Source organism: Metarhizium brunneum, chromosome 5, assembly GCF_013426205.1.
Source record: "Metarhizium brunneum chromosome 5, complete sequence".
Lineage (NCBI taxonomy): Eukaryota > Fungi > Ascomycota > Sordariomycetes > Hypocreales > Clavicipitaceae > Metarhizium > Metarhizium brunneum.
In genome coordinates, this window is record NC_089426.1 from 2,757,015 (window position 1) to 2,784,790 (window position 27,776).

Sequence of the window (27,776 nt, forward strand, 5' to 3'; positions counted from 1 at the left end):
TAAATAACTTATTAGATTATATTATTATAATAATATAAATTAATAATAAATAATATTAATAATATATATAAAAGAAATAAGATAAAAAAACCTAAAACCTTATTAAAAAAAAGAGTTATTAAGTTAATTAATATAAAAAGCATAATAAACCTATTACTTATAATTATACTTTTAACCTTAAATAAATAAAGCTTAATATTACTAAGAAAAATAATAAAAAAGAAAAGAAATACTATAATTATAAAAAACTAAGATATTTTATTAATAAATATAAGAAACCTAAGAAAAAATAAAAGCTAGTATTAAAAAAAGGTAAAAAATAACTTAATTTTATTAACTAATAAAAAATTAAAGTTATTAAATTAAAGGTAGAATATAAGAACCTTAATTAGACCTTTTATTATAATAATAACTATTATATTTATATAAGTAATAAATAAGAAAAAGGATAGTTTTTAAAAGAACTAAGAAAACTAAAAAAAAAAATTATAAACTTTATAAGAAATAAATTATAAGTAATTAAATAATTAATATAAGAAAACCTAAATAAATAATTAATAAAAAAGAGAATACTTATAATAATAAGATAAAAGAAACTTTATAAATTAAAATTATTAAAATATTTAAATAAAAACTCATATTAAGAAATTCTTAATTAAGTATAATAATAAGTAAAAGTAAAAAAAATTTAAAGGGAATAATAATATAAGAAGAAGTAAAATATATAAATTCTTATTACTTTTAATAAACTAAAAAATAAAATAAGGGAAATAAGTATTAATAATAATAATATAATCTTAAATACTTTAGAAGTATTTAAAAATAAATAAAATAAAGAAAAAATACTTATAAGGCTAATAATTATATAAGAATAAATTATATAATAATATTTTCTTATATTAATAAGAAAATATTTTATAATTCTTATTTTAATAGTAAATATTATTATAATAATAAAAAACTAAATACTATAGTTTTTAAAAGGAGAAAAGGAAAATAATCTTAGACTTTTATTAAGATATATAAAATATATATATTTAATATAAGTATTATATATATTTATAATATATTAGGTATATTTTTAAATTAAGGTATAATTAAATATATTTTTAATTAAGATAAAAGGATATTTAATTAAAGTATTATACTTTAAATAAGAACTTTTAAAATAAAAAGTAAAAATAATTAATAATAATTAAATAATAATTTTAAAACCTAATTTAAATATACTTATTAAATACTAAGCTTATATAAATTTTATAAATATATATAAATTAAATATATACTAGTTATATATATATATAAAAAATAAGTAATAATATTAATATATATATAAAGGAAAAATCTTAATATATAAAAGAAAGTTATTACTTAAATTATCTTAATATAAAATAAAAAACTATATAATATATTTATTATTAAATTACTTAAAATATATAATAAATAAGGCTAAAAAGTAATATAAGTAATAATATAAAATACTAATAATATATAAATAAATATAATAAGTATTAGATATACTTAAATAAAAAAACCTTAAGGGAATTATAAAATTAATATATTATAATAAATAAAATCTAAATAAGTAATATAATAAATAAAAGCTTAATCTTAGATATAATAAGAAATATATAGTAAATTATAATAACCTAAAATATAAAAAGTATAAAGAAATAAAAGATTAAATTTATAATTACTTATATTAAATATTTAATAATAGGTTTTACTTTAAGTACTTATAAAATAAAATTAAATTTATAAAATAATACTAAGAAATAAAATAATAAATTATAAAGGAATTTATTTTAAAAAACTTAAAAAATAAGGTATATTATTTATAAAAGGGCTATAAGCTAGTATAAAAAAAAAACGCTAATAACCCTTAATATAACTAAAAGTAAATAAAGTAATAAGATAGTATTAAATATTAAAGTTATAAGATATTATGTTTATATACTTATAGATAGTAATATGATAGGTAATTATATTTTACTTAAAGTTATAAATTATTATTAATTATTATAAAAACATAAAAAGATATTATATAAGTTAATTAATATTAAAGGAAAACTTTTTACTTATAATAATAAAATTATTAATTAAAAGACTAATTATCTTAAAGTATAAATTTAAGGTTATTTAAAAGTAATTTAACTTAATATTATAAATATATTAAAATATAACCTAGTATTAAGGTACTTATAATTATAAAAGAGTAACCTATTAATTAACTAAAAGATAAGCTAATTAAAGTAAAATAAGATTTTAAGCTAATAAAATTAGTAAAATTTAAAAAAAAAAAAAATTTTATTATAACTTAGCTTATAAATAAAGTTCTAAAAAAAAAAAACTTTTAAGTAAGTTATTTAAGGACTAATAATAATAAATAAGTAGTAAAAAAGTAGTTAAAATAATTAAATCTATTATAATAACCTTAATAATATTATAAATTAAGATATAAATAATAATAAGTAATAAGAAGATAAAAGCTAAGATCTAAAAGGTTATTATTACCTTAAAAAAAGATTTTATAAATATAAATAAGAAACTTAAAGGAGAAAAAAGGAATAAGAATAATAAAAATAATAAAAGCCTAATAATAAAAAAAAAAAACTTAAAAATATCCTTAAGAAATATTAAAAATATAAAAAATTATTTATAAAAGAATTAAAAATTAAATTATTAAAATATAATTAATAAAATTATTAAATTAACTTAATAAATAAAAAATTAATAATATTTTATAAAATTTATAACTTAAATATAAAAAAACTTAAAATATTATAAGAATATATTAATAAAATATTAATAAAAGATTATATTAAAGTATTTATATTAAAAGCTAAATACCTAGTTATATTTATTTTAAAAAAAAATAAAAAATTACGGTTAATAATAGATTATTAGTAATTAAATGTAATTATTATAAAGGATTAAATATTATTATTATTTATATTAAAATTATAAGATTAATTATATAAAATAAATTAGTTTATTACTTTAAACCTAAAAGGAGTATATAATTTAATTTAAATAAAAAAAGGCTATAAATAAAAGATAGCCTTTAAAATAAAGTTTAAATTATTTAAATACCTAGTAATATTATTTAAGCTTATTAATATATTAGTAATATTTTAATAAATAATTAATAGTATATTATAAAAATATTTAAATAATTTTATAGTAGTATATTTAAATAATATATTAATCTTCTTAAAAACCCTAAAAAACTATAAAGAATATATATATAAGGTATTATAAGTACTATAAAATATAAAGTTATTAGTAGAATTAATAAAAAGTAAATTTTATACCTAAGAAGTAAACTTTTTAGGATATATAATATAATTAAATAAAATATAAATAAAAAAAATAAAGATTAAGGTAATAAGGAATTAGCTAATATTAAAAAATATTAAGAATATATAAAGCTTTAAGGGCTTTATAAACTATTATAAGAAATTTATTAAAAGCTATAATAAAATTATAATACTTTTAAATAAACTTATTAAGAAAAATAAGTAATAAAATTAAAATAATAAGATATAATATACTTTTAATAAGATTAAAAAACTTATTATATTTAAACTTATTTTAAGAACTTTTAACTTAAAAAAAAAATAAAACTAAAAACTAATTTATTAAACTTTACTTTAAGAGTATAAGTAAAGTAATAAAATAATAATAAAAAATTATATTTTATTATATTTTACTTAAAAAAACTTTATAAAATAAAACTTAATTATCTTATTTATAATAAGAAATTCTTAGTAATTATTAATACTTTTAAGGAATTTAAATATTATTTTATAAGAAATAAATATAAAATTAAGGTATATATTAATCATAAAAATATCTTTTATTTTATAATAATATAATAATTAAATAAAAAATAAATTTAATAAGCTAAATATTTTTTAGAATTTAATTATAAAATAATCTATTAAAAAGGATCTAAGAATAAATAAGTAAATACTTTAAGTTAAAAAAGTAATTATAATATAAAAGTACTTATAATAATAAAATAACTTCTTAAAATTAATAAAAATAATAATTTTTAATAAAAATAATTAAATATTACATTAAAAGTATAAAAAAAAAATCTAATATATAATAAAATATACTAATAAGTAATAAATAATATATAATATATTAAGGATATATTAATAAGATATATATATTACCTAGGAGAAGTATTAATATATAAAAAAAAATCTAAATATTATTAAAGTTATAAAAAAAATATATTAAAGAAATATATAAATACTTAGTTTATAAATATTAAGAAATTTATAAAATATTAAATAAAATATAATAATAATATAATTTCTTAGAAATTAAGAAAATAATTAAAAAAGTTATTAATAAATATATATAATATAAAAAAAGTAAGGCTTTATAATATAAGCTATATAAAGAATTATAACTATTATTAATATTAATATAACTATAAGAATTAATAGCTTTTAATTATATTATAAAGCTATTAATATTAAAAAAACTAATAATTAATATAGAATATAATAGTATATTTATAATTATAAATAAACTTATAAAGTATAAATACTTTTTATTATATAAAAAAGTAAGTAATATAAAAAAACTTATATATATATTCTTATAAATAATAATAAGTAATTATAAATTATTAAAAGAAATTATATTAGATAAAAAAAGTATATTTACTTCTAAGTTTTAATAAGTACTTATAATATAACTTAGAATAAATTATAAGTTAAGTATTATATATTATTTATAAATAAATAAATAAATAAAAAGATTAAACCAGATACTTAAATAGTATTTATAATATTATATTAATTATTAATAGGATAATTAGGTTAAATAGTTACTTATAGTATAATTAGCTTATAATAGCTTAATATTAGAATTAATAAAGTAAATATTAGCTTATATTAATTATAGATTTAATCTTAAAGTATTTTAAATATAATATAAAGGACTATAAGTAAAATAAGTAATACTATAAGTAAATAAACTAAAAAGATTATATAAAGAAATATAATATAAATTAAAATTTATATAAAATAAAATAATATAATATTATAATTATAAAAGATTAAAAGGATTAATTTTTAAGAAGGAAAATATAATTTACTTACTTTAATAAAATATTAAAATAATATAACTAAGTAATAAATTAAATTATAAAAAATTAAGATTATTTATTATTAAAAAATAAATATTAATAAATAATTATGAACTTTTATTATTAAAGATTATAAGGAATTATTTTATAATATATATTTTACTTCTTAAGAAAATATTAAATAATATATTAATAAAAAAAGATATTAAAGTTTTAAATAATAAAAAATATAAAGTAAAATAAATTCTAAATATAAAAATAAAAAATAAAATATATTAGTATCTTATTAAATAAAAAGGCTATAAATATAAAAAAAATATATAAAAACTTATAAAATATTTAAGAAAGTACTAATACTTATTAAGGTAATTTTATTAAAAAATATAAGAGATATAAAGGGACCTAGATTTAAGAACTTTTTATTTAACTTAAAAGTAGATTAATTACTCTTTTTAAGAATACCTATTATACTTAAATTATTTATTACTTAATACTTATAAGCGTTTAAAGTAGGTAAAATCTTATTCTTAGTATTTAACTTTATTATATTATAATAAAATAATTCTAAACTTTTATTTTTAATATAATTTTAGATTTTTTATATTTAAGTTAATTAATTTATAGCTATAAAAAGCTAAAATTAAAGGTTAACTAGCTATATATAAAGCTTTAATAGCTTATTACTTACTTTTTTTTCTTTTAACTTTAGTTTCTTTTATTACTTTAATAAGTATATTACTAAGAAATATTATTAATAAAAGGATATAAATAAAATAAGGGCTATAATAATACCTATAAGAAAAAGCTATTAAAATATTATTATATAAGTAATTATATTATATATACTTATTATATTATAATTTCTTATTTATTATATAATAAGATTTATTATTTTTAAAATAATAAGTATAAAGTATATTTATAAGGTAATTAAATAAATTTATAATACTAATAAGATTAATATATTTATAATTATTATTTTTCTTTATATTTAATTTTAGCTTAAAAATATAACCAAATATAATATTAATAAAATATCCTAAAGAATAAAAAAAGAAGGGAATTTACTAATAAAAAAAAAGGGCTATAAAGCTATTTATAAAATAAGACTTAGATTTTAAGGATAAAACTATAAGAAAGGGGATATTATATTATAACCTAGTTATATATAAGAAGTAGGCTATAGGTTAGGCTAGCTATATAAGCTATAGGGTAGTATAGGCAGGGTAGATAATAGATTAATAGTTAAAGTAATTATTATATTTAAATTATAAAGGGAACCATAATTTATATAAGTAGGATTATAGTTATAATAATAATTTAAAGGGAAATATTATAATAAGAGAAGTAATTTATTATAGTATATAAGGACCCTTAATTTTACTTTATAAATAAACTTTAGCTTCTTAGCTTTTAATAATAATTATTATATTAACCTAAGCTTTACTTATAACTCTTTAACTTTAATTACTTAGTTATGGTTTATAATCTATTACTAATATAATACCTAATTACTTAGATTAACTGCCTTAATAGCTTTATTAATATAAACTACGACTAGTTTATCCCTTAGGAACCTTAGCTGTTATATCCTTATATATTATAATAATTATTACTTTAGATATAAGTAATAGTATTACTTATGTTAATCTTATTATAATTACTTATACTATTTACTTTATATATAATAAGCACCTTTTTACTAGTAGCTTATGCTAACTATTATTTTATGGTCCTTTTTGCCTGTGCTGCGCGGCAGCTTATACAGTTTGGCCTACTCTTATAACCTATATTGCAGCCTGCGGCTAGGTCGTAATAATTACTTATAAATAGATAGATAGATAGAAAGATTAAACCAGACGCTTAAATAATATTTATAATACTATATTAATTATTAGTAGGATAATTAGGTAAAATAGTTACTTATAGTATAATTAGCTTATAATAACTTAATATTAGAATTAATAAAGTAAATACTAGCTTATATTAATTATAAATTTAATCTTAAAGTATTTTAAATATAATATAAAGAACTATAAGTAAAATAAGTAATATTATAAGTAAATAAATTAAAAAAATTATATAAAAAAATATAATATAAATTAGAATTTATATAAAATAAAATAATATTATATTATAATTATAAAAGATTAAAAGGATTAATCTTTAAGGAGAAAAACATGGTTTATTTACTTTAATAAAATATTAAAATAATATAATTAAGTAATAAATTAAATTATAAAAAATTAGGATTATTTATTATTAAAAAATAAATATTAATAAATAATTATAAACTTTTATTATTAAAAATTATAAGAAATCATCTTATAATATATATTTTACTTCTTAAGAAAGTATTAAATAATATACTAATAAAAAAAGATATTAAAGTCTTAAATAATAAAGAATATAAAGTAAAATAAATCTTAAATATAAGGATAAAAAATAAAATATATTAATATCTTATTAAGTAAAAAGATTATAAATATAAAAAAAACATATAAGAACCTATAAAGTACTTAAAGAAGTATTAATACTTATTAAGGTAATTTTATTAAAAGTACTATTAAGATTAGTAAATCCTAGGTTTATAAGTAAAAAAGAAGATAATATAATATTTAAATATATATTATTTTAGACCCTTTTAAAATCAGTGTCTAATAAACTAAAAAAAAGAGAATAATTTTTAGCTATATAATACTTTTTATACTTAGCTTTTTTTTTTTTTATATATTTTAACTTCTTTATATTATTAATACCTTATAAGATTACTTATATTATTTTTTTAAATTATATTTTCTTTTATTTCTTAAGGTAAAGAATTTTCTTCTTTATAGCTTTTAACTTAGACTTAAGCTTAGTATATTAATTAATTATTTTTTAAAGCTAAGTAAGGGTAATACTTAGGATATTATATTATAAGTATTTTAAGTAAATATACTTAAAATATTATAAGGAATTAATAAGTAATACCTTATAAGAAGAAATACCTTAAAAGGAATAAGTAAAGTAAGATAATATATTAATTAAATAAGAGAAAATAGCTAAAAGAAGATTATTAGAATAAAGTAATAACTTACTTTTTGATTTACTTTTAAAAATATAGCTAGATATAGTGTTAAGAGAATATTATAAAAGATAAAGAAAGATAAAAAAACTTATAATTAATATAAGTAAAGGAAAAAAGCTACTTATAATATAAGACTTAAGCTTTAAGGATAAAATTATAGGAGAGGGGATATTATATTATAACCTAGCTATAAGCTATAATATAGGTTATAAAATAGGCCGCTTATATAAGCTACCTTATAGAGAGATAAGGCTTATATTAAAGAAATAATTAGAGTATATAAGGTAATTATAAGAGTTATTTTATAATTAAAATAATTATTAGGTAAGTTAATATAATTACCTTATAATTAAAATAACTTATAATTAAAAGTTACTTTTAAGAAAGAGTAATTATCTTATATATAAAAACCTTAATTTTATTTTATAAATAAACTTTAGCTTTTTAGCTTTTAATAATAATTATTATATTAATTTAAGCTTTACTTATAACTCTTTAACTTTAATTACTTAGTTATAATTTATAACCTATTACTAATATAATACTTAACTACTTAGATTAACTGCCCTAGTAGCTTTGCTAATATAAACTACGATTAGTTTATCCCTTGGGAACCTTAGCCGTTACATATAAACACAAAAAAGAGGGTTCTATCTTACTTTCCTTAGTATAAACCTGTGGGAGCTTTAGCCTAGTTTTATAACTTTTACTATGTTAAGTTAATAATAGCCTATCTATATTACTTACTAAAGGAGTTACTTGCTATAAACAGGCAGTGGTTTAAGTCCTTTATTATAGCGTACTAGTACTACTAGTAATAACATTATTTCTATGAGAATAACTATTATAGGGAGGTGGGAATAGCTAAGCTTTAGGCAGAAGATAATAAGTTTAAGTAGGAGGTATATGATAAGCCTATCATAAAGGAGGATTAGTATAAACTTGCCTATATATTGCTAGATTAACCACTAAAGGAGGAAGATATTAATATGCTTAGCCGCCAAGACATTAACGTGAATTATAACTAGACCCCTTATATTAGATAATATACTAATAAAAATATTCTTTGTAGTAACTACTAGAAGTAATATAAGGTAAAAAGCTCTTTTCTGCTTAATATAGAGTATTAGCCCTTATAAGCTTGCGATTCTTTAAATCTAGAGCAGCGCCTAGTATATAACATAGTAATAAACTACTTTTTAACCTAAGACTATTCCTAGTTATTACTTTATATAGATAGTAGTAGTAGTATAGGTAAGTCATATCTAATTAACCTGCTCTTAGCGCACCTTTAGGCCGTGATAAGGGGGAGAAGTATACCTGTCTAGCATGCCGTACTAATAGGCATTATAGGAAATCAGATATTAGGCACTACCTTATACTTACTACTTTACTTTCTGATTAATAAGGACTTTAGGCCGCTCTTTGTTATTAATAAGGCCTAACTCTAAAAAAAGCTAAAGGATATTTAATACCTAATTATTAATAAGAAAAGCATGCTAGGACTACGCTAATTATCCTAGATTAATAATTATTTTTATAAGGCATTTCCACATAAGAATAAGGAGTTCTTTAGCGGACTTAATATCCTTTTAGTAGGTAACTTCTTTTAGCTTTTTCTTATTTTATAAAAGCTGCTTTATTATAATAAAGAAGTACAGGAAGTAGAAATTAAAAGTAAGAACATGTATATATGCTTTAATAAGACTATCTTTCTAAGCGTTATTTAGTGGTAGTATAGTAATAATTAGGCAGCCTTTTATAAGGCTCTTAGGGAGCTTTAGCTGCTTTAATTATCTTATAAGTCCTAGAAACTTCTCTTTGGCTATGTGTAAGTAAAGCTAGATAATTAAGAGGTTACTAGTTTTGCTGACGCCTTACAGGTATATACCATAAAAGACTAGGTAAATAAATATAACTATTACCACCTTAACCGCCTTAGCTAACTAATTATCCAGGTTATTGCCATGAATATTAGCCCTGGCGTGTCTACTACCCCGGATAATAAGGCAGGTAACCTTATAAAATAAGTCCTTATATACATTAGCGCCTATTTAATACTTATATATAACCTTTAGTAATAAGTTAGTCTTTATAATAACGCTTATAGCATAGTGTATAATATTAGCTAGGCACTAAAGGCTAACCTAATCTAAGACTAACCATGCGTAATCATGATAGAGTTTAATAAATATACTAGACCTATATTCCTTACCACTACAAATAGTAAGAAGATTATCCTAATTCTGCTAGTAAATAAGAACTTTCTTATTAAGACCATACTCTGTATTTATACTTAGTTTCCCCTAATTATATACTACGCTATTACGGTTTATAAGTCGTAAAGCATCATAAAAGACAAGATCATAATAAACCTATTATGCCGTGACTTTTAGACAGGGTTAAGCTATATGGCCATCTTATATATAAAAACGCTATAAGGTTTAATACTAAATGCCTTATTTAACCGTAATTATCTAATATATATATCCCCCCTAAAAGGCATTAAGATAAAAATAAGGGATTAAAGGCTTAGGAGTTAGCAGGTTCTAACTTAGAATCTATATAAGAATGGCCACAAGGCTACATAAGTCTACTTAATGCTACTAAGACGTAAAAGATATAATGAATATGTGGCTATAAATGCTTTATTATCTAGCTATTACCTTTTCATTTATTAGAGACTCGTAGCCTTAGCTGATTATACGCCTTGTACCACCGCTCTCAAGTGCAAGGTGTCACGTAGTATTTTATCCGCCTCAGACGGGTATCTGTGGGGATCCCCCTCCTGATGGCACGGTCTGGTGGCCCGTGGCCCGTGGCACTCGGAACCCGGCTGGAGCCTTAAAGCCCAACACCCTCCCCCTCGTGCCTCAAGCTGCACCTGGTAACGTTCGACCCTTAAAGGACCAACACAAGCCCTGAAAACATGCAGGACAGGCATTTGTGGTTTGAGCACCGCAAATCCTCCGCACCAAAATGTCTCGTTCGCAGATGACGACCGGCAAAGATTTACTCGCAATGAGCGACGCACAGCTCTGCGAATTTATGAAAAGAAACCGCCAACCTGACGGCTCATTCGACCTTTCTGTTGATTGTACCGTATTATCCAAAGACGAGCGGGATTGTCTTGCTAGAAGACTACGGTGCGTTCTCTCTGTCTGTTTTTCTCTTTCTCTTTCTCTCTTACTCTCTCTCTTATTCTCTTTTTTGCTCTCTCTCTCTCTTACTCTCTTTTTTACTCTCTCTCTTACTTTCTCTTTTACTCTCTCTCTTTCTTTCTTTTTTTTTTTTTTTTCGTTTCCGGATATTTTCATCTACTTACGCCCGCGTAGATTGATACAACGAGAAGTGACCGACAAGCCCGCGGCGAACTCGCGTCCGCTTGACCTGGACAAGCTCGACGCGCTTCTGCGTGATGTGGCCAGCAGAGAAGATTCCCAATCTCGCGACCGACCGCGTGCAAGGGAAAGTGAAACCCAATCGCCGGATGAAAGTCCGCAAGAGACGTATAAGCGAGAAGAGATGGAAGCGTATAATAATCTTGTTAATGATGGTGGCCACCCACTGTACCAAATCGACCTCCTGGAATCTGTTTCAAAAGACCCTGATGCGTACTGCGAGATGCTGACCCCATTTCGGCGACCGCCGCGATGGGGTAAATCAGAGATGGATACCTTTAACGTTCGAGACGCAATACGAAGACAATGGCACCGGTGGCAGAATTTCCGAAAATGGCAACTTAATAACAGGGGGATTGATTACAAAGATGCTAATGATGAGGAGGTCTTTTCGGCTCATGTTGAGAAAACAAAGCGCCATTATAGAGAAGTAGGTTGGGATGAACAGGCAGCTAGGCTTGAGACCGACCCAACCTCTTTGAAGCAGCCAGGCAACTGGTGGCATTATCTTCAAAGACACCATGACTGGCAGCGCCGATACCAGCGGGAGCTTGGATGCGAAAGCTTCTCTGATTACCAGGGCGCTGTGAAGGCGCGATTAGCTCGGCATGGCTTCACACGATCGTTCTATCTAGCGGAGGACCCCAAGCAACAAGATAAATTGACAACATGGATCGAATACCTATGCTTTGAGTACTGGTGGCTTGACCGTTATACTGCAACAAAAGAGCGCCTAAAGTCAAAGCACGATGATGCTTGGATTGAGGTAAAGAACCAGGGAGTGGTAAAAGAGGGCGAAACTCCGGGATTTATCCGCACGGACGAGTCTGCTATGCGACGTCAAGATGCTAAAGACCGTGCATCGAAGGCCATGAAAGACGCAGAATTGGAAGCAGAAAAGATTTACCACGCAACGCAGACGGACCCCGATCGCTTTAGCATTCCTAAGGAACGGCGCGTGCGAATGTTAGTCAAGGCTAGGAGAAGACTCTCAAAAGCAAAAGAAACGGTTGAATTTCTTAAACGGCGAAGTCAGCTTCTCATTGGGTTCGTCCGTGGAACCTTTGGCTATGATGATGCCAACCAAGATGTAGTTAACCAGATGAATCTTTTGAAATGGGCTGTGGCGCAGACTCGCTCAATCGAGGACGAACAGAAAGCTGCGACCTTGGGGAGAGAGGCTACGAGGAAGAGGAGAGAATCAGCCGAAGACAGCTGCATAGTAGAGCCAAGTTCCAAAAAACAGAAGTCATGTGCTTCAGAGAATGGCTCACAACCAAGCAACAGCAGAATCGGCACGAGAGACAGAAGATCATTACGCAGCAGGGATATCCCATCAGAAGACATCAACCGACAACTTGACCAAGAAGGCAATCACTGCACGGCGCAGGCTGTGCCTTTGACGGAAGCCGAGGCAGAACCTGTAACCTCGGGGCAGAGGAAAAAAGTCGCATTCCAAGATGACTCTTCAACGCCGCCAAGGCGTAGGAAATCGAAGTCAAATGCCAGTCGTCACGACTCGCAAACCAGCGACAGAGTCTCACGAGCACGGAATCGCCCAACAACAAGCGCAAGTCAGCACCCAGATCAGCACCAAACTCAACGCGTACAGGATGCAAAGTCCAGCAGCAAGTCACCCAAGCCCAAGGTGCCGTCTCAGGAATTAACCCAAGGATTACGTCGCAGCGCTCGACTCAAGGCATTACGTCGCGGAGCATGATTGATTCAGCAAGACGTAATCCACACGTCTCCGTGGAAAGAGATGGATTACAAAGAAGCACACTCGCAGGCGAGGGCATGTTGTTACAGTTCAAGTGGGTGTAAAAGAGCGGCCAGCAGGCCAGGTCGCTATCTTTAGGGTTAATGAATTAATGACGTGGTAGATTAAATAATCAACTTGAGATATTTTTTTTGGCTCTTCTCATAATGCACACCCAGATTTTGAAGAATACGCCACGGCATGCTAGCAAAGGTAAAACGCATGGCGAGAGTTCATCGCACAACAAGGCAGGTTCTACATCTACCACTGGCAAGCCAGGCTTATCCTATTGATGGAACCACATGGCCAAGCGATAAGGAACAAGTGAGCGTCTTAAGCAGGGCTTCTTTTTTCTAAATTTTGTTTGGGTTGGCAATATCAAGCTCAGAGTGGACCGCTGCGGGGAGCGGGTTACAGTAGCAATTGTGCTCATCTGTGCCGACCAATTGCTGACTGACTGCTTTGGCCAGCAGCTTCAGACACGTCAACTGCTGTGCAGTCAAGACATGTCGTGCTCTGTCGCCGGCTATGGCATGCCGGTCGGCCGCTGACAAAGACCCGGCCAGGCACAGCAGCCCACCGGCATCTTCTCGAGGGACCAGCCATCTCCCCCTACGCTATTAATCATCACGGCGCGCGGCACTGGGGACAGATGAACCTGGCCGCATAGTGGGCTGTTGTGGAGCCACTAGACCCCAGTGCCCCCTTTTCGTTTTACCCTTCAATGTTCTCTTTCTAGTATCTTTGAACAATCGGCGCCGCAAAACGTGGCTTACGTACTTGATTTGTTATGTGGGTTCTCAAACGGCCTCGGAAATCAAGATACGGCTCCTATAATATTTCCGCAGTGGTGATTCCGTTTTGATCAGGGTATATATATTTCATCCCCGTATTCCACCACGGTCACTATTAGAACCATTTTGCAATTGCGCACGTCAGTAACACATCGCGCCTTCCCCCACATAGAGAGCTTCATCATCACGACAAACCCCACAACAAGTCACTTACATACATACACACTGACCAGTGGCCACACACAAACACCCTCATCCTGCCTCTTCTATACCTTGATACAACAGCAAGAACAAAAAAAAAATGTCTGCCGCCAAGCTCTCCGCCGACCTCCTCATCCAGATGGCCAAGGCCCGCCGCACCATCTACGCGCTGGACAAGAACCTCCCCGTCTCCACCACCCGCATCCAGGAGCTCGTCAACGAAACCACCCTCCACACGCCCTCGTCCTTCAACTCGCAGTCCAACCGCGCCGTCGTGCTCCTGGGCCCCGAGCACGACAAGCTCTGGGACATGACGGCGTCGACGCTGCGCGCCATCGTCCCCGACGACAAGTGGAAGCACACCGAGGACCGCATGGCCATGTTCAAGAAGGCCGCCGGCACCGTCCTCTTCTTCGAGGACGACGACGTCGTCAAGGGCATGCAGGCCGCGTTCCCCTCCTACGCCGACCGCTTCCCCGCCTGGGCCACCCAGAGCGCCGGCATGCAGCAGCTGCTCCTCTGGACCGCCCTCGAGCTCGAGGGCCTCGGCGCCAACCTCCAGCACTACAACCCGCTCATCGACGACAAGGTCGCCGCCACCTGGAGCCTGCCCAGGTCTTGGAGGCTGAATGCCCAGCTGGTCTTTGGGGGCCGCGCCGGCGAGCCCGGCGACAAGGAGTTTAAGCCGCTCGAGGACCGTGTCAAGGTCTTTGGTGCGTGAAAAAAAAATGCGTACATACATACACACACACACACGTCGGGTTGACCCCGCGAATGGGTTTCTGGGATTTCTGCATAGCGTGCTGTATAAAAAGAACGACCTATACGTTGGTGGCAGTTTGATTTTTTTTTTTTTTTTCGTTTTTCGTTTCTTTGTGTTTTGGACTCGGGGTAGTCGGATTGCGCGTCTACCTGCCTTTGAACAGGCTACTTGCTGTTTGTCGTGCTCGTAGAGCCCCATTGTCACAGTTTTTCCCCCAGTGTCTTCTCCGCGGCGCGAGTATAAAGATAGAGACAGAGACAGAGATAAAGAAATAGACAAGAGGTCTTTCCACAAGCCCTGGAGCCAGTTGTTAGTACATTGATATGTCAGAGTTCATATAGAAGCAGTCCCGTTGTTTCTTCACACTGCAAAAGAGAATCATAGATATCAGTGTTGTTACATGAATATGTGAGTCTTCGCATCGCAGTAATTCCATTGACCCATCTCCACGGTGCAAAGACACTCATGGATAACAGTTGGAATCTTTCCACAAGCTCTACAACCCGGTGTAACTACGTTGATATGTGAGTGTTCGTACAGTAATACTTGAGTTGTGCTCCAATGCAATATACCTCCCCCTCCCCCTTAAAAAAAAGAAAAAACACCTCACGCAGAATAACCGCCTTATCCACAAGTATCATACAAATACACTCCAGTGTTCTCGACTTAGTCCTCCACGATTCGTCCAAGGGCTTGTCCCATCTTGATCGTCTGTCCTTTCTCCACTGCCCAGTGCCATCCGCTAATGGGCTTTCCCCCCTCCTCCTCCTTTTCAGAAGGCGCCTCGAATACCAAGACGATGGTGCTGCCCAGCTGGAATCCACCCATCTCCTCGCCTCGACGGAGGGCGTGGCCATGAAGAACCGAGCTGGCCCCCTCGTACGTGGCCTCGGCAAAGCCCATGTACGGCTCGCCGTGTTTGGCCGCTTCCTCTGCGGCATGATCGGCAGCCGTGTCCGTCAACAAGCTGTTTGTTCGCAGCTCGCGGTCAAAGTTGATCTTGATGGAGCCAACATTTGTCGCCCCGACAGGCACGTAGCTGAAGAAGCCGTAGCGCCAGCGGCCCAGAAGCACCACGCGCTCGTTCAGGGTAAACAGACCGGGAAGGGTTCGCTGCAGGTATGGCGAAACACTGTACAGCTCTCCGGCAAAGTGGCGCCGTCGCTCGACGACCCAGTTTGTAGGCGAGTGGAATCTGTGATAGTCACCGGGAGCTAGATAGATGACGGCGTAGTAGAGTGATGTGCTCTTGTCCGCGGAGACGATGTCATACCAGGGCTTTTCCCCAAGGGCTAGCTCGGCCCGAACCTCGGATACGGCCCCGGCAGAGACTTCGGTCGACTCATCGGTTGTCGGGTGAGGCTTTTGAGCATCGGCCTGGCCGGATAGCAGATCAGGGAGGGTGTAGGAAATGCCATTCATCTTGGCGAATTCTTCCTCCTGCCTGACCACTTCCTCATCTCCGTGGGACACGCTGCCACCACTTCGAACAGATGCGGAGCTTTGGCCAGAGGCGATGCTGGCCGTGGGTGTGTTTTTGCCCAGCAATGCATCGACGCTATACGTCATTCCCTTGACCTGCTCGATATCTCCGCCCTCAATTCGTCCATACTGCAGGATTTTACCGTCCGACGGGGAGAGCAGGGCGTGGCTGTCGGGATCGAGAGGTCTTGCGCCAGGCTTGAGTGTGCGGTAGAAGAATGCAGCCAGGTTTGGGTAGACGTGTAGGTCGGGTTCGGATACTTCGTCAAGGCTTTTTGGGCTGGTATTAGCCAAGGGCGACATTCAAATGGCGAAGTGAGGCCATCGAGAGAACTCACTTGACACCGAATATAAAAGAGTAGAGCTTGAATCCAGGCACACGCAGGTAGTACGGGATTGTCAGTTCGTTGAATTTCCCCCAAATCCGCGAGATGGCCTTCAGGGGCAAAGTTGACATTACTTGAACTTGCCTGGAGTGCAAATCCCGTTAGCCTGGCTCTGGAGGAGAGCGGGGATGCAGAGTGACGATTTTGCATACCATGGCCCATCGGGTCGAATCCTCTGGCGCCTTTTTGGCTGCTCGCTCGAGACACCAGCGTCTTCCTGCCGTCGCTTCTCCTGCTCTCTCGCAGTGACTTTGTAGAATTGCACCAGGCCGAGAAAACCGATGCCCACGCCGACAGGGATGTGGTACCAAGTTATCTTGCTGTTCCGCAGGGCCTCGCCCAGGCGCTGAGAGAACCCGGGGCGTCTGGCATACCGCGACGAGAAGTGCCGAGCAGCAATTGGCGTTTGGAGAGGGTATCGGAAGCTCAGCAGGGGGGTTGTCACACGCTGGTCTGCGCAGCTGGAGCATCGTCGGCGAATGTTGGCCAGGGCATGTCGTCGCAGGAGCTGGCCGGAGCCAACTCCCAGAGCTGCCATGACTGTGGTCAACCGGAGGTCGAGGTACGGAGAATGTCAGATACCGAGTGCGAAGCTATGCAGCTGGCATCGAGTTGGATTGGGGTCCCAGCGGCAATTCGCGAGGACTTGGGGGAGGTAGTCTTGAACAAATGCACCTGACGTAGTCACCAAACCTGGTGCTTGCGAGATGGAGGAAGAGAAGGGAAAGTGGAGGTGTATTGAATGTACCCCAGCAAAGCAGCCACTCAATACCAACAGCTGATGTCACTCGGGTGCTTGGAGAGGGTCAAGTGCCTCACGTCTTTAATTTAAAACAAACAGACAATCAATCAATTGATTTCCACTACTAGATATGCCGAGTCGACCAACACTCTAAATTCCAGATTCTACATTCACCTCGGCGGTGCAACAAAAAACAAAAAAGCAAACAAAATTCTAAAAACGGCATCAAATGGAGCAAGTGCTAGGAACCCAGGTACTTAGGTATGTAGGGTATTTAGAGGTAATGGTGAGCCGCGCCATGTGCTACAATGTAGCAGCACTCAATGGTCTCCATGCATGCCATTCCTCTCCTCGCCTGCCTACCTAGGTATCCAACCGTATTCGACCACGCAGCGCAGAGAGGCCATCTAGATTCGTGCCTGGCGCAGCATCAAGTTGTCTGGTATATATTCAGGCACGATGCCGCTGCAGTGCACGGGAAACCTCAAGCCTGGTCTCGTCAGGCATGCCAGCGGCACTGTATGTAAGCGTGACCTTCTCGGATAGATTGACTTTGTCAACAACGATGGCCTTCACTGGATCTGGGTACTGTACTTTAAAGTCTTTCCGTGGCACCCAGATAACGTGTATCTTTTCCAAAGCCGCTGCTCTCTCACCAGCAGCAACTGCCAATTCTCGATGGAGTCGCTCACGAACAGAATGTGAGGACACGGACAGCGTCTTGAGCAGCCCAGGCTCGTTCTTGTAATGAAAAACCCAGGTAAGCCTCTTCAGTCTGGGACCCAAAATGCGCGCTGCAAATTGCTCGGCATCGTCACATGCAACGAACCCCAATCGGTCGGGGTATTTCAACTCCCCATAGTGCAAGCTAAGGTGTTCCAAAGCCGTACAGTCAGAGACGTTGAGTGTCGAAGGGACTCCAAATGCGGAAAATACCAGACTGAGGGCCCGGAGACTGTGCTTGTGTCCGTCGAAACGCATAGGGAAGGGGATGTGTGGCGTGGGTCGCGAGCAGTCCAGCAAGGTCAATTCCTCGAGGGCGTTGGGAAATCCTTCGAGTACGCTGGGGAAATCAAACAAGTTTTGGGTGCCTGCTATGGAAAGTGATGTAATGTTGCACTCTCCCCGAAGCATCTGAATGCCGTTAGCATATATGCCCGTTGTTGAAAACCGAACCACGCGTTTACTCACCGGCTGACCTTCGGCTCTCTCGCTCTCCTTCAAATTGCTCGTGATTCCTAGGTGCAACTTCCTGACTGACGATGGCCATTGCATGGAATATAATGAATCGAGTTCCCTCATATGATCCACTGTCAAAATTGCAACCGTGACCAATCTTGACATGTCTTTGACAGGGTCTAACAATCTAGGATACAAGGTGTTCTGCATCTCCGTAGTCCTTTTGAAACTGCAAGCAATCCAAAGCTTTGTCATATTTGGGAGGTCAGGAACGATTTCTTCAAGACTCCGCAAGAACTCTTCGCGCCCAGCAAACTGGTCTCCTGTCAAGTTCACTCCAAGCTCGCGGCACTGGTTACCAAGTTCGCGATTTCGCTGAAGCGCATTGCGGAGGCCCCGGGGCCAGTTAACTGGATTTAGCATGAATCCGAATCGCTTCATGTCATCGGCTTTGAGGGGGAAAGCGTCGTATTGGAACAAATATCGGAACTTGACTTGTTCTACTACATCGCGGAAACGAGAACAAGTAAGTGCCAAGTTAAGGATTGCTGGGCCATCACCTGGGATCGCACAGGATGAAGTCTCAGGACTGTCATAATCAGGATCCCGCATGGCGATGGCCAAGTCGAAGATTATCATCAGAATCTCGACTGTGAGATCTTGAATGCCTGCCATTATAGTCTTGTGCTTCGACAACTTGTCAGACTAGCAGACTCGGGTGAAAAGGTCCTGGCAAGGTAGGCGAAGAGAGGGAGGCAAACGGAAAACTGGGAAAGAGATGTTGATAGTTGTGTCTTTACTATTCTTGTTTTGCATATAACTAGAAACTGGCCGTGCCATCCTCTTTATATACTCCATGACGGACTCGTGAGACCATGAAATGAAGACTGAACACATGCAGTGAATACAGATGGCTTTTTGTGGCAATGTCTGTTGTCTCAAGAGCGATTTATAAAGGCCTGGTTCGATTTTCTTTGCTCGTGCCCTGAACACAAACAGGCCAGCCCCTTGGTTGGAAACAGCACTTGCTCTCCACAGTTAGTCTTTTGCTGAAAGATATTGGACTGGCCTCTCTGTCCAAGTATTCCTCTGAATGTTGGTACATAACTTAGTAGGCATGTTGTGTCGCGACTTGCGGAAACAAGGCTTGGAGTCCAACCGCCCGTCGTTACTTCGACGAGAGCAAAAAGGATGAAAGCGCATTGAACGTGTACCCGGGGGTCCGAGAACTGTGGCCGTGCCCTGTGTCTTTGTTGCCGAGGCGATTCTTCCCAAGAGCTCTGATTCAACATGTCAGAATGTCACATTGAGCCAAATTCAAGTTCATTGGGCACAGGTTAGTCCCCGCGAGATGGTCCATGTACAAGGCACCACGTGACGAGTGCGTGAGTAAACGCAGCACCAAGTCATGGCACACAAGAGAGCGCTCTATTGTAGACTGGACGGGCTATATACATTATAGTAGTTGCCGGTGCAGAACCTGCTTCAGGTTTGGCTATTTTAGTAGCCTTTTATAGACTAAGAGGAAGTATCGCAATAGAATAAAGTACTTAAGTACTTAAGTACTTAGATACATAATGCAAGCAGGAGGCACCTGGGGCCTTTGCTGCGCCGGACATCGGGCAGGCAGTGGGTCACTGGGTCTTCTGTACATGGCTGGGCACAACAGTCCGGAGCCTCAACAGGTACCTGGCACCGCTAGCCAATCCCGAAAAAGCCACCGTGGAACTTTGGAACTCGACATTGAATGCTCCAGAGTACGACTCAGCACATCAACTACAAGCAGCATGTACCCAAGTGAGTGACTGGCATTTCATCACTTCACCACTACATGTGCATGTGCAGCTTGGCCTTTGCTCTTGGCCGGCGCCCCATTCCCATTCAGGGTACTTCTTCCTTGTGCTTTGCTTTTTTTTTCTTTTCTTTTTTTGCGACGACATCGTCTTGAATAGGGAAACACGACTCACTGCGCACCCCTCTGACCCTGGACATGATCTGACACTCGACGGCCAACCTCGATCAATTCAACAGGTTGTGGCTGCTGTGAATAATCGTTGTTTCCTTCGAACCCTCGTCTCCATCCATTGTCTGCAAGACCGGGCAGCTGAAAGATGGCGTCTGGACCATTGGACTCGCAGCCCGCCGAAGCCGCCGGCGCCGGAACTCCTGGGGAGCTTGTTGTCAACCTCCAGATTCTGTCCCCGTCCGTGGGCGTTAATCGCCCGCTTCTGTTTCCCGACCTGCCGGCTGTGACAACAATCAAGCAGCTTAAAGACAGAATTCGCCAAGCGCTTCCTCTGCGACCAGCCGATGAAAACCAGCGCCTGATCCACCGAGGGAGAGCTCTGTTGCGCGAGTCGGACAACTTGCTAGACGTCTTTGGCGCCGATGCTGTGAGTTCAGTGCCATTCATCATGCCTACTTCGACTCTTGAGTTGGCTTGCGTCGAGTTAACCAAAGTCCCCCTGATCACAGCTTCGAATCCCCGAACGGCAAACCATTCACCTCGTCGTGCGGGAACTCACCGATAGCCATTCGTCGAGTCCTGCGCCTACAACCGCCCGAGGTCCGAGTCCTGCGTCCACCGCTCACACTCCAGTTCCAACGGCGCAGCATGCTGCTCAGATTTATTTCGGACCGCCACCTCCCCCTGGGCTTGCCAGGAGGACGCATTCCCAGCCTGCTACGCCCGGAGGCCACAATGCCCGGATACCTTCCCCTGCCTTGGCCCAACAACAACAACAGCAACCTCCTCACGCCAACGCCGATCCCGCCGCTGTTTTCCAACAACACCACCAAAACATGAACAACTGGCTCAGCCACATGCAACGAGACGGCGCTGCGACCAGGGCTATAGTCCAGCAGCACCAACTAGGAAGGGCTCACATGGGGATGCGAGGCATTGGAGACTCGGCCGGAGCCCCCAGCCATTCTGGGGCCAACCCGGTAGCTCCCAATAGTGGCCGGGCTAGTCCGGCAGCAACTCAAACCGTCTACCGTGAGACGGTTGGGCCTAATGGGCATAGCTACCACCTTGAAACGGTCATCCGGTCTGGAACACCAGGCCAACAAAACGGGCTTTCCTTCGCCGATGTTCAAAATATCCTGCGAGGGGCAGACGCCAACCAAGCTACGGCTACAATAACAAATGCCATGCAGAGAAGTGCCTCCGGAGCCTCCATACACGGCAGGCCGTTGAACCAGCCTGGCGTCACCACCCCTATACTTGGTCCCCGTGCCTCAACCACTGGCAGCGGACGTGCCACACCTGATTCGAGCACAAGATTTGGCTTGGGAGCCGGCCACTTCGCAGTTTCTACGGGAGCCCAGGGCGGCCCGTCGTGCCATGGTGCGGATCTCTATATGATTTCGTCGCCCCAAGGGCCTCGTGCCCTCTTGATGAGAAACCATACTGCCGAGATGTACTACACTCCTAGTCGGACGGTATTCCAGAACAGTATGCCTCCCTTCCGGGTTCCGGCTGGCTACGCCAACCCCGTCTATCCTGCCATACAACATCAGACACCTCAGAGTAACTACCAGCAACACCCACCGCAACAACAACAGCAGGGGCCAGAACAGCAACACCGGGGCGACCAGGCCCACGCTCCGCCGGCCGGACAGGGCGCCATGCACCCAGCAAACCCTCCAGCCGCAGGTCTGCCGCCCCTCTTGTTGCAGGCCTGGCCCCATATATGGCTAGTTTTCCGCTTAGCCCTGTTTGTTTGGCTTTTCACGTCTCCAAACTCCAGCTGGTCGAGGTGGTTTACGGTTATATGCCTTGCCATTCTCGTGTTTCTCCTTAGCACAGGAATTTTAAATGGCGTTGCCGAGAATGCTTGGCGGCCTATTGGCAGACATTTGGAGAATCTTCTTCCTACTCCCGAACAACATGTCCGTAGACAGCAACTACCGGCTGGCCACGCAGGCCCTCCGGAGCAGCAGCCTCTTGTTCAGGCAGGTGAAACAAACCCAGCACAGATGGCAGCGAGGTTGATGGCTGAACGACGACGTCAATCTTGGTTTACGGCCCAAGTACGTCGAATTGAGAGGGCTGGACTTCTATTTCTCGCAAGCATTGCCCCAGGAGTGGCGGAAAGACACATAGCAAACTTGGAAGCAGAGACACGCGCCGAGGAAGCGCGGAGGCGTGAAGAAGAGGAGGCGGCGGCGGCGGCGGCGGCCACAGAAGCAGAAAACAATGCCAGTCCAGGAGATACGAGCCAAACAATCACTGAGTCTGGTGTCGAGAACCAGACGCAGGAAGGGACCACGCATGGAAATGAAAGACAAGAGGAGCCTCGTGGTGATGTTGACGCGGATGGTGTCGGAGAAGACTTGATTGCTTTGTAGTAACGGGGTTGGTACGTGCATGGTTTTATAGACGGATGAATGAATGGTGGTGGAATATTGTTGGATGTACATCCTGCACACTACAGCAAGCGATTTTGAAAATAGCATTATCAGGGGTTCTGGCGCCATCATCAGACAGCCTGCTCAAGCGCCATCTTCTTCTTCTTCTTTCTTTTTTGATATTGTGGTGTCCATGAAACAAGTCACTACGGTAAGCTGCTACTATCTAAGGACCTAGGTAGGAAGCTCGCTCTGCCTGACGCCAAACCGCCCCGGGCCGATGACGGTCAAAATTTTGAAGCATCAAACTGCTCTCTGCTGGAGTTGAGCTGTTGCTTAGTTGATAGTGTAGGTGGCTTTGCTGACAACCAACCATGATTCCAACGGGGCGTTGGATTTAATCGATTTGAGAGCTAGTACTAAAGGAAGGAAACTGTGGTGTATTTTGGAGACATTCAATTTACCAGCACCGCCTTTTGTCGTTTTAAACCGTAAGAAAGACTTGGCCTTGATTTTCGCACATTCATCCGATGCTGGCATCTACACAACGTCGTCAATGGGGTGGCTTGGTGGGAAAGTTCCTTGTGGCGCTTGCTCTTATCTTATCGCTGAGAGTCGGGACAAAGTATCCCGCCGCGTGAAGCTCGTCGCAGCCTGCCAGTTCCATCCACCGAGATATGCAAGAGCGTTTTGGCTGCTGCTCCGAGCACACACCAGAAATAATACCTTTGCCGTCTACTATCCCTCCAATCCATTTTTCACATTCGACAAGCCCATCGCCGAGTCCGGGGGACAGTCGCAAAACTAGCGTATCGCCGGCGCAGCAATGAGCGGCGGGTGGAATACAAGTACGTCGTTCCGGGCCTGCCACCTTTGTCAGTGTATTTCAGCTAACCCGAGCCTCCTCAACAGTCGAGTCTGATGCAGTATGGACACCAAAGTAAATCCCACCGTAAATATATACCTCATACTGACGGGCCATATTTCCGTTGCTCCTAAATAGGGCGTCTTCACGTCTCTCATCGAGAACCTCGGCGTCAAAAACGTCCAGTTCGAGGAGCTGCTCACCCTCGACGCCGCCGAACTGGTGACTCTGCAGCCTCTGTACGGGGTGATTTTCCTCTTCAAATACCCGACCGACCGGCCGTATGCTACGCCAGACGGACCGCTCGACGGGTCGTTCGACCACGGCGCCTCGGAGCAGATGTTCTTTGCCGCCCAGACAATCCAGAATGCGTGCGCCACGCAGGCCCTCCTCAGCGTCTTGATGAACAAGACGGAGGATGTCGACATTGGACACCAGATGCGGGACTTTCGCGATTTCACCATGGTGCTGCCGCCCGAGTTCCGGGGCGAGGCGCTGAGCAATTCCGATTTGATCAGGGAGGTGCACAACAGCTTCGCGAGGAGCAGCCCGTTCGCCGACGAGACGCAAAAGACTGGCGAGGCCGAGGACGCCTTCCACTTCATTGCGTACACGCCCGTCAATGGCGCGCTGTACGAGCTCGACGGGCTGCAGCCTGCTCCTATATCCCACGGGCCGTGTACCCTGGATTCATTCCCGGCCAAGGTGGTCGAGGTGCTACAACGACGCGTGGCCCGCTACGAGACGTCGGAAATTCGCTTCAACCTGCTCGCCATGTGCCGCGACCTGCGGGTCCGCGCTCGCGAGTTTGGCGACGATGAACTCTTGGCCAGGGAGGAGAGGAAGCGCCGGGACTGGCAGTTTGAGAACGCCCTCAGGCGACATAATTTTGTTGGGTTCGCCGGCGAATTGCTCAAGGGGGTGGTGGATGCCAAGCTCAGGGAGGGCGGCGACGCTGCGGTGGACAAGTGGGTTGACGAAAGCTTGGAGCGACGAAAAGCGGCCGAGAAGGCGTTGCGGAGAGGGGATGGCGATGTCGATATGGAGTGAATTATACTGACGTTGTATGGCTGATTGTGCTCAGGCTGATTCTTCGTTTTGTTACGTGGTATGATACCCTCCGCCATTTTCACCTTGTTGTATAAAATATGAAGAGCTCCTAGGTTTTGGCTACGTTGAATACCCAGGTGAGCTGCGAACTAATAGATCACACATGTCTGTTCTTTTAGACTAGATGGCTACATTGCTTGACAGTGCTTGCCCTCATAAATGACGATGTTGTCTCCGTTCGCATGACCTTGCGCCGTTTCCCGAAACCTTACAACTTTGCTTCAGCATTTGCGGAGTAGTCGTCGTTCGAGACGGGTTGGACTCGGGTCATGGAAGAAGAGCCGTCCATGTCGTCAGTTCCATTGCCGCCTGATGCGGTGTCGCGATCTTCATTCTGGTCTTGACAGCGGTGCTTCAAAACTCTTACAAACCAGGGTGGACGACCAACTCCCTTCCATGTCCAATACTCTTTGAGATCATACTCACGTGGTTCGATGCGCCCACCGCTTACATAGACAACAATTCCGACAAGCCCGTTTAGTATGGTGTACACAAATATACCTCTGGATCGATGGGTCAGTTGGGTATCGATTGCGATGGGGACACAGACTTACGCAATGAGACCGTATGCAACGCTGTAGGTGAACGGTATGAGGGCCATGACTACAAAAGAAGGCAGTACATCACCAATATAGTACCAGTTGACCTGTGTAATCTGACGAATCATCATACAGCCGACCTGTCCCTCATCATTAGTCACAAGCTCAGCTTGCACACGACACGACGTTTGGACTTACCATGATCAATGTACAGCCAGTTGCCCATGGAGGCAGTGAGGCGAAAATAGGGGCGAAGAAGATGGAGACCAAGAAACACAACCCCGAAACGATGGCGGTGATTCCCGTTCGACCCCCCTCAGCAATGCCGGCTCCGCTTTCAATGAATGCCGTGACAGGAGAGGACCCAAACAAGGCACCGATGGAGATGAAAAAAGCATCAGTGCAGTATGCCAGGGTAGAACGACGAAAATCGCCGTCCTTGAGATCGTCGATGCCACAGAAACGAACCATGGAATACAACGTGGCTGTGGCGTCGATGATATCGACATAGAGAAACGTGAAGAGGGCGAGGGCGAATTGCGAACCACCGCGGCTGAAGGTCCAGTCGAGTTTATTGAGGGTCTTGTCCATAGGGTGCCAGGCAACGATCTGCTTGAAGAAGTCGAAGCGTAAGTTGCCGACCTCGTTGTCCGGGAAGTAGGTCACGGTTGTATTACGACTAATTTCCAGCCAAGTCAACTTTTGATGGCTACGTCCATGAGGGCGTATACGTGAGTAAGAGAACTTACGGCCAGGATATGACGGACACGAGAGCGATGCCGATGACGAGGGAGTATTTGATGCGGTATGCCATCAGGAAGGCCGTGACGATACCGCCGCAAAAGATGCCGAGCCACATCTACGGTTGCCCCCCTTTGGTTAGTTTGTCACAAAAAGAACAAAAAGAGAGAGAGAGAGAGAGAGTTATTGGTGTGAGACTTCGAACCTTGGGACTGGTCATTTGACCGGATGCACACATTCCTTTTTCATTGAGAAGTTCAGAGGGGCATCCTCCCAGGGCAAGTGGCGTCGCTGGGCCACCACCGGTGATGGCTCCGATGCCGACCGAGTAGGACAATCCAATTTCTGTCAGGAAAAATCCAATGCCGACACCAGTAGCGACCTTCAACGTGGAGGGGATTAGCTTAACCAGCCACTGTCTCATGCCGCTCAGTGCCAGCACTACGAAGATGATGCCTTCGATGAAGACGGCTGTGAGGGCGGTCTGATATGGGATCTTTCCGCCTCCATTTACACCAACAACCTGGCCAGAGAGTTTTGCTTGTATTAGCTCCTGAGATATGCATGACATGCTTCAAGGGCGATATGGGTGAACGAGATACCTGGAAAGCAAAGTAGGCGTTGAGTCCCATGCCCGGCCTATATCGGCGTATCAGCTGGAGTATTTGAAGTTGTACCGTGTACGAAGTCACTTACGCAAGGGCAACAGGGAGATTGGTTAGAATACCAAATACCAGGGACGATAGCCCGGCAATGGCGGCCGTGGCAGTGATCAGTTCTCGTCGAACATCTAGGCTCCATCAGTCAGGATGGTCTGGTGACTGAGGTACTGGTAACACTTTCACCAACCCTCTTTGCAGGCTTTGAATTCTGGGATGCCATCACACGTCTGCTTGTCCTCGAGATCACAAACACAAGGCCCACCAGTTGAAGAGAGTATAGATGCCTAAGAAATCGTTAAGACTCTGGCTTCCAGACAAAGGCCATAGGAGTACATGACGGACATTGACGGAAATAATGTACGCCATTGTCGCAAAGGTCGTCAACCCAGCTCGAATTTCCCGGCAGAAGCTTGCACTGTCTATCTTGTCTGGCTAGATGAGTACCAGATTAGCAAAGACGCAGGTTTCTTTCTGGGGGGTTGACACACATTAACGCTGTCCCCGAGGCGAAAGTAGCTCCCAACACGAGAGTTGGCTACCCAGAGGTCAACGGAGCGGAAGAATTTACGTAATTCCATGATGATAGATGGCCTATCTTGTGAAAAGGGGCTTGGTACGA

General features: G+C 38.4%; 7 protein-coding genes across 7 annotated transcripts; 4 read left to right on the plus strand and 3 right to left on the minus strand.

The window, feature by feature from the left end:
- Positions 1-11,159: 11,159 nt before the first annotated feature.
- On the plus strand, positions 11,160-13,301 carry G6M90_00g089080 (uncharacterized protein; the record flags this gene model as incomplete). The annotated part of the gene is made up of 2 exons (XM_014686086.1): positions 11,160-11,326; positions 11,516-13,301. 2 exons carry the CDS (start codon positions 11,160-11,162, stop codon positions 13,299-13,301), a joined length of 1,953 nt encoding a protein of 650 aa, XP_014541572.1.
- A 1,134-nt stretch (positions 13,302-14,435) lies between these two features.
- Positions 14,436-15,056, plus strand: G6M90_00g089090 (uncharacterized protein; the record flags this gene model as incomplete). The annotated part of the gene is made up of 1 exon (XM_014686087.1): positions 14,436-15,056. The coding sequence occupies one exon, from the start codon at positions 14,436-14,438 to the stop codon at positions 15,054-15,056; it is 621 nt and encodes a 206-aa protein (XP_014541573.1).
- Positions 15,057-15,764: 708 nt separating this feature from the next.
- PSD1 (Phosphatidylserine decarboxylase proenzyme 1) lies at positions 15,765-17,504 on the minus strand (the record flags this gene model as incomplete). The annotated part of the gene is made up of 3 exons (XM_066131345.1): positions 15,765-16,851; positions 16,919-17,050; positions 17,119-17,504. The coding sequence occupies 3 exons, from the start codon at positions 17,502-17,504 to the stop codon at positions 15,765-15,767; spliced, it is 1,605 nt and encodes a 534-aa protein (XP_065987531.1).
- Positions 17,505-18,158: 654 nt separating this feature from the next.
- G6M90_00g089110 (uncharacterized protein) lies at positions 18,159-19,562 on the minus strand (the record flags this gene model as incomplete). The annotated part of the gene is made up of 2 exons (XM_014686089.1): positions 18,159-18,842; positions 18,900-19,562. The coding sequence occupies 2 exons, from the start codon at positions 19,560-19,562 to the stop codon at positions 18,159-18,161; spliced, it is 1,347 nt and encodes a 448-aa protein (XP_014541575.1).
- Positions 19,563-20,998: 1,436 nt separating this feature from the next.
- G6M90_00g089120 (uncharacterized protein) lies at positions 20,999-23,240 on the plus strand (the record flags this gene model as incomplete). Its single annotated transcript, XM_014686090.1, has 2 exons — positions 20,999-21,280; positions 21,363-23,240. 2 exons carry the CDS (start codon positions 20,999-21,001, stop codon positions 23,238-23,240), a joined length of 2,160 nt encoding a protein of 719 aa, XP_014541576.1.
- An 826-nt stretch (positions 23,241-24,066) lies between these two features.
- On the plus strand, positions 24,067-25,155 carry uch2 (Ubiquitin carboxyl-terminal hydrolase 2; the record flags this gene model as incomplete). Its single annotated transcript, XM_014686091.1, has 3 exons — positions 24,067-24,088; positions 24,153-24,166; positions 24,244-25,155. 3 exons carry the CDS (start codon positions 24,067-24,069, stop codon positions 25,153-25,155), a joined length of 948 nt encoding a protein of 315 aa, XP_014541577.1.
- Positions 25,156-25,423: 268 nt separating this feature from the next.
- Positions 25,424-27,735, minus strand: G6M90_00g089140 (uncharacterized protein; the record flags this gene model as incomplete). Its single annotated transcript, XM_014686092.1, has 10 exons — positions 25,424-25,718; positions 25,770-25,894; positions 25,953-26,433; positions 26,504-26,613; positions 26,701-27,018; positions 27,098-27,134; positions 27,192-27,285; positions 27,345-27,441; positions 27,500-27,589; positions 27,646-27,735. 10 exons carry the CDS (start codon positions 27,733-27,735, stop codon positions 25,424-25,426), a joined length of 1,737 nt encoding a protein of 578 aa, XP_014541578.1.
- Between the last annotated feature and the right edge of the window lie 41 nt (positions 27,736-27,776).